Source organism: Chlamydotis macqueenii, chromosome 12 (assembly GCF_036417535.1).
Source record: "Chlamydotis macqueenii isolate bChlMac1 chromosome 12, bChlMac1.mat, whole genome shotgun sequence".
Lineage (NCBI taxonomy): Eukaryota > Metazoa > Chordata > Aves > Otidiformes > Otididae > Chlamydotis > Chlamydotis macqueenii.
This window is the reverse complement of record NC_141567.1, coordinates 11236510-11249295: the sequence shown is the minus strand read 5'-3', so window position 1 is coordinate 11249295 and position 12786 is coordinate 11236510. Positions and strand designations below refer to the sequence as shown.

Below are 12786 nucleotides of genomic sequence, written 5' to 3'. Positions count from 1 at the left end.
TATTTACAGGTATGTAATGCTATTAACATTTTTACAGCAACAGAACACCTTACTGAAAATTTGCCATAAAGAAGTGGGGAATGTTCCCTGTAGGTGTCTTACATGGCTTTGTCCTTAAATTCATGCAGAGGGCAGACCACACGTGTAGGAACATCGTTCCTCTGTAGCAATAACTCAACTCGAGCAAGGGGGTTAAGGCTTTGATTTACTAATGCTGGACTCTGTGAATGCAGCTCAGCTCTCATGGTCTTCCCTCTCCCTTTTCCCTCGCACCTCCACCACCTCATTCATGGCCACATCCCCTCCTTTCTCCAGTAATCTTTATCTTTGTGTCTTCTGCTTTCCCGCAGACGCTGCCTGTGAGGCAGGCCCCCGTCCTGCAGGAAGGGATGGTGTAACCAGTGCTTGAAAACCTCCAGCAAAAGATGTTGCACAACATCCTTAGCTGGTAAATCATGGAGCTGTTTCAGGTCTATCTCCTTCCTGCAAATCATTGCTGCTCTTAAATCTGATTAACCACAGCCCATTCGATGCTTTCAAAGCCTGGAAAACATCTCTGAAATGCTTTCTTTTCTTTTTCTTTTTTTTTTTTGAGGAAAAAAACCAATGCAACTCTCTCAACCTTTTGTTATAGGTTATGCTTTGTTGTTTGTTCTATTTGTTGCTCTCGGTTATGACATATCGCTACCCTCACCGTCCTTCTGTCCCGCGGCTTTGTGTGTGTGCCTGATGGCCCAGAAAGACGGAGTGAGGAGAAATACTCAGATTTGTCTCGGGAGACATGGGGCAAACCCAACCGTTTCCTTTTATTCGTAATGGGTGTGATGGGTTTCAGGAAGGGTTTCAGCGTTATGTACCCCACACCCGCACCTCTTGCAGCTGCTACGCAGGGAGCCCAACAACCCGGCAGCTGTTGACCATCAGAAAACCACAGCCAAAGAAGGCGAAAACAAACGTGAGGCGTGGAGGGGGGCGGTAAGGGTCAGCCCTGGCTGTCAGCACGAGCACGCGTGGGCCGTCCTAGTTCTCGTGGGAGGTCCGCTCCACAAACGCCCGGCCGGGGACACTCGACCGCCTCCCCGGCTCGGCCCGGCCGTGCGGGCCCGGCAGCAGGAGCCGCGACAGGGCGGCGGCAGCCTGTACGCGTCCCCCCGGCGCGGCCCCGCCGGCAGCGCCGCCCTGCGGCCGGGGGCCGAGCGTCCCCGCGGCGGAGGCGAAGGACAGGGCCGCAGCGTCTCCGTGGCCGTGCCGGGAGCAGGAGCGTCCGCCCCCGTGGGTCGCGGCGGCCGGAAGAGGAAGTGGCGCCGCTCCGGGAGCCGGCGGCCGTGAAAGGCTGCGCGGCGGGGGTGGGGAGCCCGAAGCTTTTCCCCGGTCAGGTGGCGGTGGTCGCCGAGGAAGATGAGGGCCGCCGGGCTGCTGTGGGCCGCACTGTGGGGCCTGCTGCTCCCGCCGGTAAGGGGCTGCGCTGCCCTCGCCGCGGGAGGCGCCGGGGCCCGGCTCCTGGGCCGGCCTGGGCCGCGCCGCTTGTGGTGGCCCGGGCGAGTGCGGGCTGGCGGCCAGGCCGCCCGTGGCCTCCTCTCCTCTGCCGACCCGGGGTGCGGGGGGCTCCCTCTATCCGGCTGTCCCCCGGGACCGTTCCCTGGAGGACCCCGACCGCCAGTGAAGCTCGTCCCGGGGTGGTTTCGGGCCTCCCGGGTCCCCAGCGCCTCCCCGAGCCCCTGTCCTGTCCCCCGTGCCCAGGGAGCGTTGGCCGAGCCCGGGCTCCGGTCGCGCGTTGGCAGATTTGGATAACAAATCTCCCATGTGCCTGTGTAGATAAACACCGGTCTTGTTTTAGAGGTATTTAATTTAGGATGCTGGGGGAGCGAGCTCATGGCATGTGTCTGTGTCCTGGCTTTCAGCTTGTTCCCCTTGGGTGCAGTTTTGGTTCCTGTATGGGGCCTGTAGGCCGTAGAAACCTCACAAACATCTGTGAGATTTATGCTGTTACTTGCTATGTACAAAATATCTTTTTCCTGTTCTGTGCCTTTTGAGTTTCTTGTACATCTTATCTAGATGCTAGCTGTGGTGGATATCATAAATACAGGCTTGGTTTGGCCTCTGAGTCTACTGGTTCATAAAACTTGCGGTATTCCACATAGTGGGGTTACCAGTGCACTCCAAAGCTCAACAGTCATCCCTGCAGGGATAGGGACATGCTAGGAAAAATAAAGTTTAATAGACAGTGTGAGGCGTCTTCTTCTGTATCAAAGAATTACCTAAGAGAAGTTTAAAGGTGGCAAACGAAGGAAATGTGATGAGGGAACCACCTGTCAGAAATAGAAGACACTTGTGGGGAGATGAGGGCTCGTTGGGAATTGTCTGAACCTGAAGGTGATGATGATGCCCCTCAATGCGGGAACGTATTTATGCTGGAGCAAGTCAGCCTATGGAAGCAAGTTAATCTGTTCAGGAGCAGTTTTGTGAACGCACTCTCAGTCTTCTGTTTAAGTGACAAGATTGAAAATGTGCTCAGTAAGAAACTTTCACTTTGTGTGTGTTCTGAGAGTAAGATTTGTTCTGTACTATTCAGTGGCGCAGCTGACTGCAAGGCCTTGTACCCAAACTAGTAGCTCTTGTCAGTTGTGAAAGGAGGATACTGAAGCAATTAGAAAATAGTAAAAGTTCAGCTGGATGAATTTCTGTGGGGATGTTCTAAGTGAAGTGTAGCATGTAGTGTTTGTCTTAATTTTTAACTTCTAAATGCTGTCTTTAGAGCTCAGCAATGAGTATGTGAGGGTAAACGTCATGCTCTTGCCTCCTTCCCGCCACCTTTGGAGCAAGAATTGTGTTTCCTGATTCATCCCCAGCAAAGGGAAGCTTGCCAAACAAAACACACGTATCAAAGCAGCAAGTAATCGCTCCTTCTAGGTGGACTTGTGCTTGTGTAGCATTAACACTTGATTTCTGGGAACCCAGAAAACGGGTATTATTCTACTTCGCGAAGCAGAAAGAGCTTTTGATGGATGGAAACATCTGGGGTTTGCACCTGTTGGAAGTGTTTATTGCTTTTAATTTGCCATCATCATATACTTTTAAGTGAGTGCACTTAAGAGGGAAGCTTGATAGTTTTTGTGCTGATCATAAATCATGGAACAACTTATTTTAGCTGACAGCTGAAGAACTGTTACATGTTAAACAGTTAATGTGCTGAGGCCCTTTGACACAGTTCTCCCAGCAGATGTTCATGCGCTATGGCCAATATAATGGATTCTTCTGAAGAAGGTTTTTTATTATTCAAACCAGGCAGACATAAACCTCTGAAACAACGTTGTCTCATTTCTTCTTTTCTCTCTAGTTTTCTCACTTGCTGCAGAATACTGGTACGCTAGCCTGAGAAAAAAAATGCCTCTGTAGCACTGTTAATGATGAGTATTTTGCATCTGATAAATATTTGGGCTTTCCCCCCCTTAGCCATGCCTGCTTCTAGCTTAATAGCTCAGTGTTCTTTTGGACAAACCTGGATTTAAAACAGGATTTAAGGCTTTTTAAATCTATTGATACTTCCTGTTATTGAGGTCAACTTCTCTCTCAAGGAAATCAGTTGAAATGTGATCATCTGCCAGTTTTCTTAAGGTGATGATGCTTTGAGATACAAATGATGCTTATTTGTTTTCACTGCTTCGCAGCTGTAGCTACATTTCATTGTTAGTCTGATCATTTATCCACTTAAATACCTAACTTTTATTAGTATATTAATGCTTGGATGAAGTATATATCTCTAAAGTTATCAGAAGTTAAAAAATTCATAGGTATTAGTAGATAAAATAAATCATATTACATGAGGGACTCTGAGAGTAATCTTAAGAAACACCGGTATTTCCTTAACTACACAAATTATTCTTAAAGTACACTAGTTGATCTCTTTGTGTTTACAGTTATTTGATAAAAAAAAATTCTAGGAATTGCCGTATAATACCTTTATTAGTAGAGGGAATTCTAGAGTCTGCAAGGAGACTTTAATCCACTTTTCCGTGTACTGTCTTAATTGCTTTCTATGTAGAAGTTTATACTTTTTGGAAAGTATAGGATACAGAATCTGAAATTATTTGCCTGGATTTCTTGATGGTATTCTACTTGGTAACATTAACTGTACGTGTAACGAAGACATTATATTTGAAATGAGGATAAATAGTTTTATACAGTGACTTGATTTTTACTGTTCTTCCATCCTACTCTCAAGCTACCCATTTCTCATTGATTGAGTCGTTATATAAAATAATTAATTGAATAAATTCCTTTTCTCTGAACAGCTCTTCCTCTTCTTAAGAGTTTTTTAGAAGAATATATGCATACTGATAGTCTGAACTTTGTTTAATTCACAACACCCTGATTCATTGCAGGTAACTGCAGATGAGGGGATCCTGCATGCTTCTGGAAACGGTGTGCCTCCAGTAACAAAGGATTACTGCATAATTTACAATTCTAATTGGATATCTCTTCCAAAGAGCCTGGACAATGCTGTAAGTAGCTTGTAATCGTACTCCCTAAGAAAACTAGACTGCAGTATGAATTTGTATCAGCTATAACTGGGTTTCAAAATTTTGAGTTAAATAGCTGCTCCGTTGAATGTTTAGCTTTTTGGGTTGTGTGGTGTCCACATCCACCCTCCTCTCTGGGGGAAAAAAAAAATGCTATGGTGAATATTTCTGTACTTTAAAAGTCAGCTTCTAAAGTTTACAAAGGTGCTTAGGACTGCTTTGAAATGTGTTTATATATTCAACTGATATTGTTAATTTTTTTTTTTTTCTTCAAATGTTATCAGTATGTCCAAGTTTTAGATTTGGGAGTAAAACTTCAGTTTTGTTGTTTACAAACATATTGTAAACTTGTAAAGCAGATTTCTTATATTGATTCTTCAGTTTCATCCTCTGTTTAAATTGTCTTGAAAACATCTGGTGGAATGGGAGATTATCTGGAATGTATCATCATACCATATTTTCTGAGTGTGTATTGTTGAGCCAAACTAAGGTGTGAGGCAGAAACAAACCTTTTTTTTTTTTTTTTTTCTTTAGGCACATTTCTTATAGGCAGAAAACATTTTGTGTTTGGAAATGATCAAGGCACTCCTGTCTCCCTTCCCTCCTGTCATTCTTTAGCAGGTTAACTCAATGTAAAGTGGAGTAAAAATAATTTATCTGCCGCAGACGTCTGTGCTGTGCTCCTTTGGCCACTGGGATGTCTTGACTAGTGAAAGAAAACTGACAATACTTTAAAAATAATTGTCGATATGGAATTGAACTTTGAAATAAGGATAGAAATCTTCTTAAAGAATTATTTTGTAATAAGCAATATGTTACCAGGCTTGCCAGCTGTTTTTGAACAAGTAGTATACTTTCAAACTCTGGTTATTTTCTGTCCATCAGTGCTCTTTTGGCTTGTGAAGTCTGGAAATGCCACAGAGCGTACACTGGATTCCCCAGAACTACAAGCCATGGTTTTCCTGTATAACCAGTTTATGTTTAAGTTACAGCAACAACTGCTGTGAAATTGCATTTAGAAACAGCCAGATATTTCAGCTATACACTGCTCTAAATGTTCCTCAGTATTGCAGGCTGCAGAAACTGCTGCTCTGATTTTATATTCCTGAAGTAATTATTCCTTTCTGTTATGCCTTTTTCTGGCAAGTCTCAAATTAGGGAGTATAGTAATGTCTTCTAGATTAGTTTGCAGTATCAAATTTCCTACTTTCACCGTGTTCCTCTTCTCCCTCTTGTCTCTGCAGACTTTCAGGACCCTGGAAAACCTGACTTCTACGGTACTCTGCAATTCTTCTGAAGTTCCTTCTGGCTTAATGAAGGACAAAGCAGTTGTAGTGATGAGAGGAAACTGCACTTTTTTGGAAAAAGCAAGAATTGCACAAAGTTCGGGTGCTAAAATGCTGTTGATTGCCAGTAAATCTAGGCTGGTAAGTTACAACATAGAGTTTTCTTCCAGCATGAGTCATTAATCTTCCCCACGGAGCGCTGTGCTGGTGCGGCCGCTGTTACTGAGGCAGAGCGCGTTATTCCAAATTAGTTCTGTGCAAGGCAGTGTTCCGTTGTCTGAAATTGTATTTTTAATCTCTTCCTTGTATCTTTAGTTATGTTTCTGAATGCAAATAGTTGTCTTTTATCATTCCCTAATTTTAGTGTACTCTCAACTCCCTGTAATCTTAGGTGATATTTTGTTTTAGACGCGTGTGACAAAAATAAGCTAGGAAAATATAATCCAAAATTTGAAATTAAAAAAAAGGCGTTTTGAGGTCTCTTTACAGATACTTCTGTTGCTTTTTTGTTGTCTGTTACAGCTGCAACATGTATGTACAAATATTTGCAATTTATTAATTGGTGTGATTATAATGAACAGTTAATCTTGTTTTAAAAACATAGAGAATCAAACCAGAGTTTTCATTATCCCTAGTAAAGCTATAAAAGTTAAAAAAGTTGGTACTATCACCTGTTTTGATTTAGGTACATCTGTCTTTAACTTTTTGCAAAAGGTGATGAATGAGCTCTTTTTTTTTTTTTTCTTCCTACAAATACACTGAAATTAAAGGATAATCAGCTTTTAGGGATCTAACTTGCTTTGGAAATAGGCTTAACAAACTTATAATTGATACTCTCTCTTTTAGTCTCCTCTTTCAGATAACAAGACTGATTTTGAAGATGTGACTCTTCCAGTTGCTCTTATAAGATATAATGACATAGTAGACATGCAGCTGGTAAGTACAAACCATAACAGCTGAAGTTTATAACGTAAACTTAAGAGTTTTGAATAAATAAATAACATAATTTCAGGTCAGATATGGATGTCTACCTGATTTGAATGTGCGTAGATACTACTTTCACAGAAGAGGACGGATATATTAAGGTGTAGAAGTGCTAATCTTCCTAATTCAGATTAGAGAGAGTGATTAATTAGAACACTAAGAATGGGAAATGCAATACCGAACTGGAGGGAGGGTAATCTTAGAAGTCTTCCTGCTAAACAAGGTAAGTGGCCTTCCAGGAGACTTGTATACAATTGCAGATGCCTGACATACGTTGAACTATAGCCTGGGAGGGTCTGCTCCTTTAGCGCACAGACTAGAACAGTTGAGCTTGTATGTACAGGCACGATACTTTCAGGCAAGCCGTACCTGATCAGGTTTAGTCTTGAGGAAGGTGTGAGGGTTTTTTTTTGTCTTTGCCAGATGTTGAGCTCTCTCTTTATATAGCATGACAGCATCTGTTACAGAGAAGTTAGGCAGTATAATTTGAGTTTCTGCTGATGAATTCATGGTGAGATGCCAAATGTGTGTGACTGAGACGTGGCAGTTGTGGTACCTCCTACACTTTATAAGCAGGTGAGGTTTTTTGGGGGGTATTTGGAGTTTGTTTTCCTTGACATCTAATATTAGGATACAGAATATTGCAGGGGGTTTTAAAGAAAACAGTATCATTTCTTGGATGTGATGTTTTCTGTTGTTATTTTGTTGTTGTTTTGTTTTTTATTTAGTGTTAAATAGCTTTGCTAGGCAGGAGTTGCTCTACACGTGTTTTTCTGTGAGTAGCAGAGGCTAGCACTAACCTGTGTAGTCTTAGCTTCTTGGATTCACTTTGCAAGCTCACTTCACCGTTTCTGCTCTTAATCTTCAGAGCTGCCGTGGGAGGTTGTCTTAGGTAAGTATGCAAACTGAAACCATGCCTAGATGTACAGGGCTTTGGTTGTTTTGTCTGTTCCCATGAAAGACTGGTTCTTACCAAACATTGACATGACTGAAGGTTTGTGATGGCTGTCCTCAGTCTGCCGTGGTCTTGATGAATATTGTGTTTTGTTTTGGGTTGTCCTCTGTCTTGGAACTTGTTTCTTGAAGTAAAGCAGGTGTTATTTGCTTAGTTGAGTGGTTTTAAGATATGCCCTGCTAACATGAAAGGGAACCTAGGGCAAGGTTAGATCCCTCTTTTGTTCTGAGTCTTCTCTGCATCGCTTTATTGCCTAGTGCTGTTTGAGGTGTTGTCACCTACGGTCATTTCTGTATAGCTGTAGTATTTCACCAGAGTAGCTTTGCTAGTAGATCAGTGTGTCAGGTGATGTCTCATACTGCTGTTGAATTGAAGAATTCAGTTTTTTCTTATGATGAGACTGCCTTCATAAAAGTAGTAAGGAGCACAGCGTAGACTAGAAACGATCCTTTCCTGGTTCTGATGTAGTTTTTGCCAAAGCCTTCTGTCATGTCACTGGCAGCTGTTATTTTGAATGATATGTGCTGCTTAGAAGCTGGCACCCATTGTGCTCTTCCTACTACAGTTGGGTTTCTGTTTTAACTCTTTTCAAGGCTTCCAACTTTCTCCTTTTACTTAGAAGAAAGAGACAGCACCAGTCTGAGGGTAGCTAGTTTGTATAAGTATTCTTTCTACTTTTTCTTGGAAGACTTAATCTTCACCATTTGAGTAAGGTGTATTTTGAGACAGCTCTCCTTCAGAGTTATCTAATGCAGTGTATTTGATTCTAATGCTCCCTGTGGTGGTGGAAGCTAAGACTCTGCAAGTTTTTAGTGAAGAGCAGAATAGGAACAAAAGGAAACAATCACTCTAGATTCTAATGTGAATTATACTTTATAAGATTTACAAAACTTACACGAAAAACTAGATTAAGGCATGTTGGATTTTGAATACTAAAAACGTATAAGCCTTTAGGTTTCTTGGGGTTTTTTTTGGTGCTTTTTTGTGTCTGTGTTTTGATTTGTTTGGTTTTTTTTTTGTTTTGGTTTGGGTTTTTTTTTGTTTTTTGGTTTTTTTTGTTTTTACATACAGGATGCTGTAATTTGAATAGGAGGTTTTTTGCCTTTATCATGTTCCACTTCATACAACTGCAATATTTCACTAAAATTTACTTTCCTTTATTGTTTTCTGAACTTCCATAACTTCAGGCAAGGGAATGATTCTGACTTCTTTAGCCTGCAGTATGGTTAATATCTGTAATTAGATAATTCAGATGCTGAAATGAATCAGCTTTCTTCACATATGGCCAGTGTGTGCCACTACACTACTCAGCTTCCCATTCAGTCTTTCCACCGTCAGTTTGATCTTCCTGTAGCCAAACCTGCCTGGCGTGTTCATCTCCTCTGTGGCTTTTTTCCCACATACAGGCTGTTAACAAATCTGTTTTTCTGCTGCATCTCTGAAGGCTGTTTTCACTGCAGGATTGCTTTAGGTGCCTTGACTTACTTTGACTACAGCAGCAAATCTTTCTTCCCTACCACCTTCAATTTCCAGTCAAATTATCATCCTTTCTTTGTTTCTTAAATCTCACCTTTCAGTCAAATGGAAGCATCTTGGGTTTGCTTTCAAGATTTTTGTACAATTCTGTATCAATTATGTCTCTGTGTTCCCTACTGTCTTCTTCAGTGTCCTTCAACTGATTGTTTTTTTACTTTAGTCTTTTTTGAAGTAGCGTGAAATTGCTTTCTCTTTGAATCCATCTCAAATCATGTCCCTGTAAATCTGTTATTAAGTAACTTTCTGACACTGTAAGTTTTCACTGTGTCCTGCCTGAAGCATCCTGCCTGTATCTGAACTGTGAGTTTTGTGGTTTCAAGAGGTAGATGTAGACTTCTGCTGATATCTCAGTGGACCTGTGAGTTTGTATTTATTTCAAGTTCATTGACTCAGATGTGCTTTCCTACAGAACAGAAGTCTTTTGATAGTACTTGGTGTGTTTGGAGGATGAAAAGCTTTTGGGCTAGAGGCACAATTTCTCAGAGGTGTTGAAAGAATGCAAAGAAGTATCATTTTGCCTTGTGGTATCCGTATGTTTCCACAGCGGTAGTAATAGGGTTGTGTTCAAACTGGACCATCCAGAAAGGCAGCATAGAAAGCATTGCTTCTTTACAATGGCTGAGGCAAATATATGGCATGTCTTGTGCAGTAAGTTGAAAACTTGCTCTCAGCATTGTGTAGGTTAAAAGCAGGAAATCATGATGTGCATCTTGCTGGAAAATAAGCAATATAATTTCTTTGTTGTCCTTATGAACCAACTTGTATGTTATATTTCAGATGCTTGGAAATGAAGTTAATGTGACTCTGTATTCACCACCTCTGCCAGAGTTTGATTGCAGTATGGTTGTCATCTTCATAATTGCTGTGTTTACGGTGGCACTAGGAGGATACTGGAGCGGAGTAGCCGAACTGTAAGTTTGTTAAACAGAACTGCTGGAATTATTTGGACTACATTTTTTGTGAAAACTGTGACAATGCTCTGTGAGAAATAATGTTATTTTAGGTTGGTAGTTAAAAAATTAGAAGATCTGGGTGCAAATAGCTGTTTTGCCGTGAAATGCTTGAGCACTGCAACTTTTGAAAAATGACTCTAGGTCTTTGAGGAACCTTGAGTAGTAGATTGTAGAAGTCCCTGAGCAATAATGCAGCTCCTGGGAGGAGCAATGGGTTAGAATTTTGAGAAATTATGAAATACTCTATAACTAGCACCATAATACTCCAATATCCATGATAGAAAGTAGGTATTTTAATGATTCAGTGATCCAAGAGGTACTTATGTAGCTGTATGTAGTCTCTGCATCATCCCAGCTGGCTGTGTAGCACCCTCTGGGATGTGTCTGCACTGCACTCCTGTCACTAGGAGCTCTGGGGAATGCAATTTGGTTGTGTTTGGGTGGCTCCAGACAGTTAAAGTCCAACCAGGCTTATCTGCTTCAGCTCTGCTTGTTATTTGGTGGAGTAACAGAGCCAGGGGCAATAGCAGCTCTAGGACCAGGCAGGGGCAGGGAGGCAGCAGTCCCTGTGCCGGGAAGGGGAGGGAGTGAAGGTGTAGAAAGTGGCAAATGCAGGGAAATGAGAGGTAGCAGAGGTTTCTGCACTGTAGTGCGGAAGGGTGTATGGCTCTGTTTTTAGTGAACTGATACATGGAACTGTTTTTAGTCTGGGGTTAAACTGGATATAGCTGGCCTTTCAGAGCGTGGTATTATTCTGCAGTATTCCTTGGGTGTCTGCATATGTTTAATAGGCCCGTGCGCCTCACTACCTACGGCTTCCCATTCTTAGTGGTGTTCTGCTTTATTCCCCAGAACAACAGGGAGTGGATTGTATGTGATAACAACAGCTTCCTCCTTCCCACTAGTTATGCAAATCTAATTATTTTAAAGAGATTGAAGAATTAGAAGAAGGGGGTGTGTGTTTCTTGTGATTCTTTCTTTCTTTTTTTTTTTTTAAGGTTAGAGCTGACTATGCTTCTTTTACCCTGCAGTGCTATAGGGTGTGGCTGCACTGAATGCTAAAATAACGAAATGTGATGCTGTCTCCCATATTGAAAAATACCCAGATGTAATTACATTAAACTTGTTAAAGTGCACTTTCATAAATCTAGGGTGTGCTTTTTTAAAAAAAAGCCATTTATTCAAAGCATGTCCTCTGAGAATGTGATTCATCTAACAAAGTGTCTTACTCCTGTGGGTTTTTCTCTTTTGAAGGTAGCTGTTTCAGTGCTGAATTCAGCATTTTGTAAGTAGGTCCTGGGATTCATCAGGAGCATGGTATCTGATGGGCAAGTTGCGCTAGCGTCTGCACTGAAGAGTAGTAGGGCTATCTGCTCAAAGAACACACACAATTTAAGTCTCCTTATTTTGCATGGTGAGGTACAAATATAGAGTATGTACGCACAGAATCTTACTCCCAGTGAAAATCCCCAGTTACAGCCCCCTTCTTTCGTTCGTTTACTCTGTAATTATGAGGTGTAAGAGTAAAAGAACTAGTACTTAGCTAGCTTCATTCTGCTAACATGAATGGTTTTTGCAGACATTTAATGTCTATAGTTGATGTTTTAAAACAGTGTGTAATACCCATGATTTTGATTTATCATAGACACATTTATCAGATTGACATTTAGCCCAAGAAATATTCTAGTCAGAAGTGATATGCTAATAAAGTTGAGTGCATGCATCCTGCAAAGGAGTTTAAGACTTTCGATGTCAGACTACTTTACTTTTCCTCACAGACACTGGGTTTTGGTTGGGAGTTCTCCAAGTTGGCAGTTGCCACATGAGTGGAAAGGAGGGCAGTTAAGAATCTTTTCCGTGTGATCTATGCTGGGTTAGAAGTGCATATCTTTGTTAAAAAAATGAGGGAAACTCAAACAATAAGCATACTATTTTTCTGTAATTTTTAAGTCTAATAATGGTATGAAGGATTAAACTGAAATGCTTTATAGCTAACAATTCTGGCCCAGGTAAAATTTTTTCCTAATCTGTCATCTGAGGTAAATGTGTTTCTCGCTTTCTTAAACCAGTAAGAATTTGAAAGCAATAGCAAGTCCTGGGGAGACAGAAACAAGACAGAAGAAGGAAGAAAATATTACTTTCACCCCTGTGACTGTTATCCTGTTTGTTGTCATCTGTTGTGTCATGCTGGTCTTACTTTATTTCTTCTACAAATGGCTAGGTAAGAAACAATGGATAATTTAATTTGACATTTTTCTGCATTATCTTATTAGGTATCTAAGTTTGAAAAACTAGATTTCTGAACTAGAATTAATGTAATTATTTTAACTATTCTTTCCATGTATGAGTTGAGGGTTGAAAAGATGTAGTTGCTACTTTTAAAAGAGAAAAAGCTTTCTTCTCCACTCTTACAAAGGCTACCCTGGCAATGCTTATTCTGAATGAAGTAATGTGGAGGAGAGGTGACTAGCAACTAGTAAAAAAAGTATATGATGTATGTCAACATTCTTGAGAGGATGGCAATGATAGCTTGGTAGTGTTTAGAGTGAAAG

The 12786-nt window shown here is 41.3% G+C and overlaps 1 protein-coding gene across 6 annotated transcripts in view; it reads left to right on the top strand.

Annotated features, from left to right (window-relative positions):
• Positions 1–1308: 1308 nt before the first annotated feature.
• Positions 1309–12786, top strand: part of SPPL2A (signal peptide peptidase like 2A) — a 31279-nt gene continuing 19801 nt past the window's right edge. For 4 of the 6 annotated variants that reach the window (XM_086757235.1, XM_086757236.1, XM_086757233.1 and 1 more), the window contains exons 1-6: positions 1309–1452; positions 4383–4502; positions 5765–5947; positions 6653–6742; positions 10059–10192; positions 12304–12455. In XM_086757235.1, the coding sequence (XP_086613361.1) occupies positions 1399–1452; positions 4383–4502; positions 5765–5947; positions 6653–6742; positions 10059–10192; positions 12304–12455 (733 nt within the window). In that variant the 5' untranslated portion in view covers positions 1309–1398. Of the gene's footprint in view, positions 1453–1523; positions 3079–3101; positions 3616–4382; positions 4503–5764; positions 5948–6652; positions 6743–10058; positions 10193–12303; positions 12456–12786 lie in introns of those variants that run through there. The other 2 variants (XM_086757238.1, XM_086757237.1) reach the window with 2 other exon arrangements.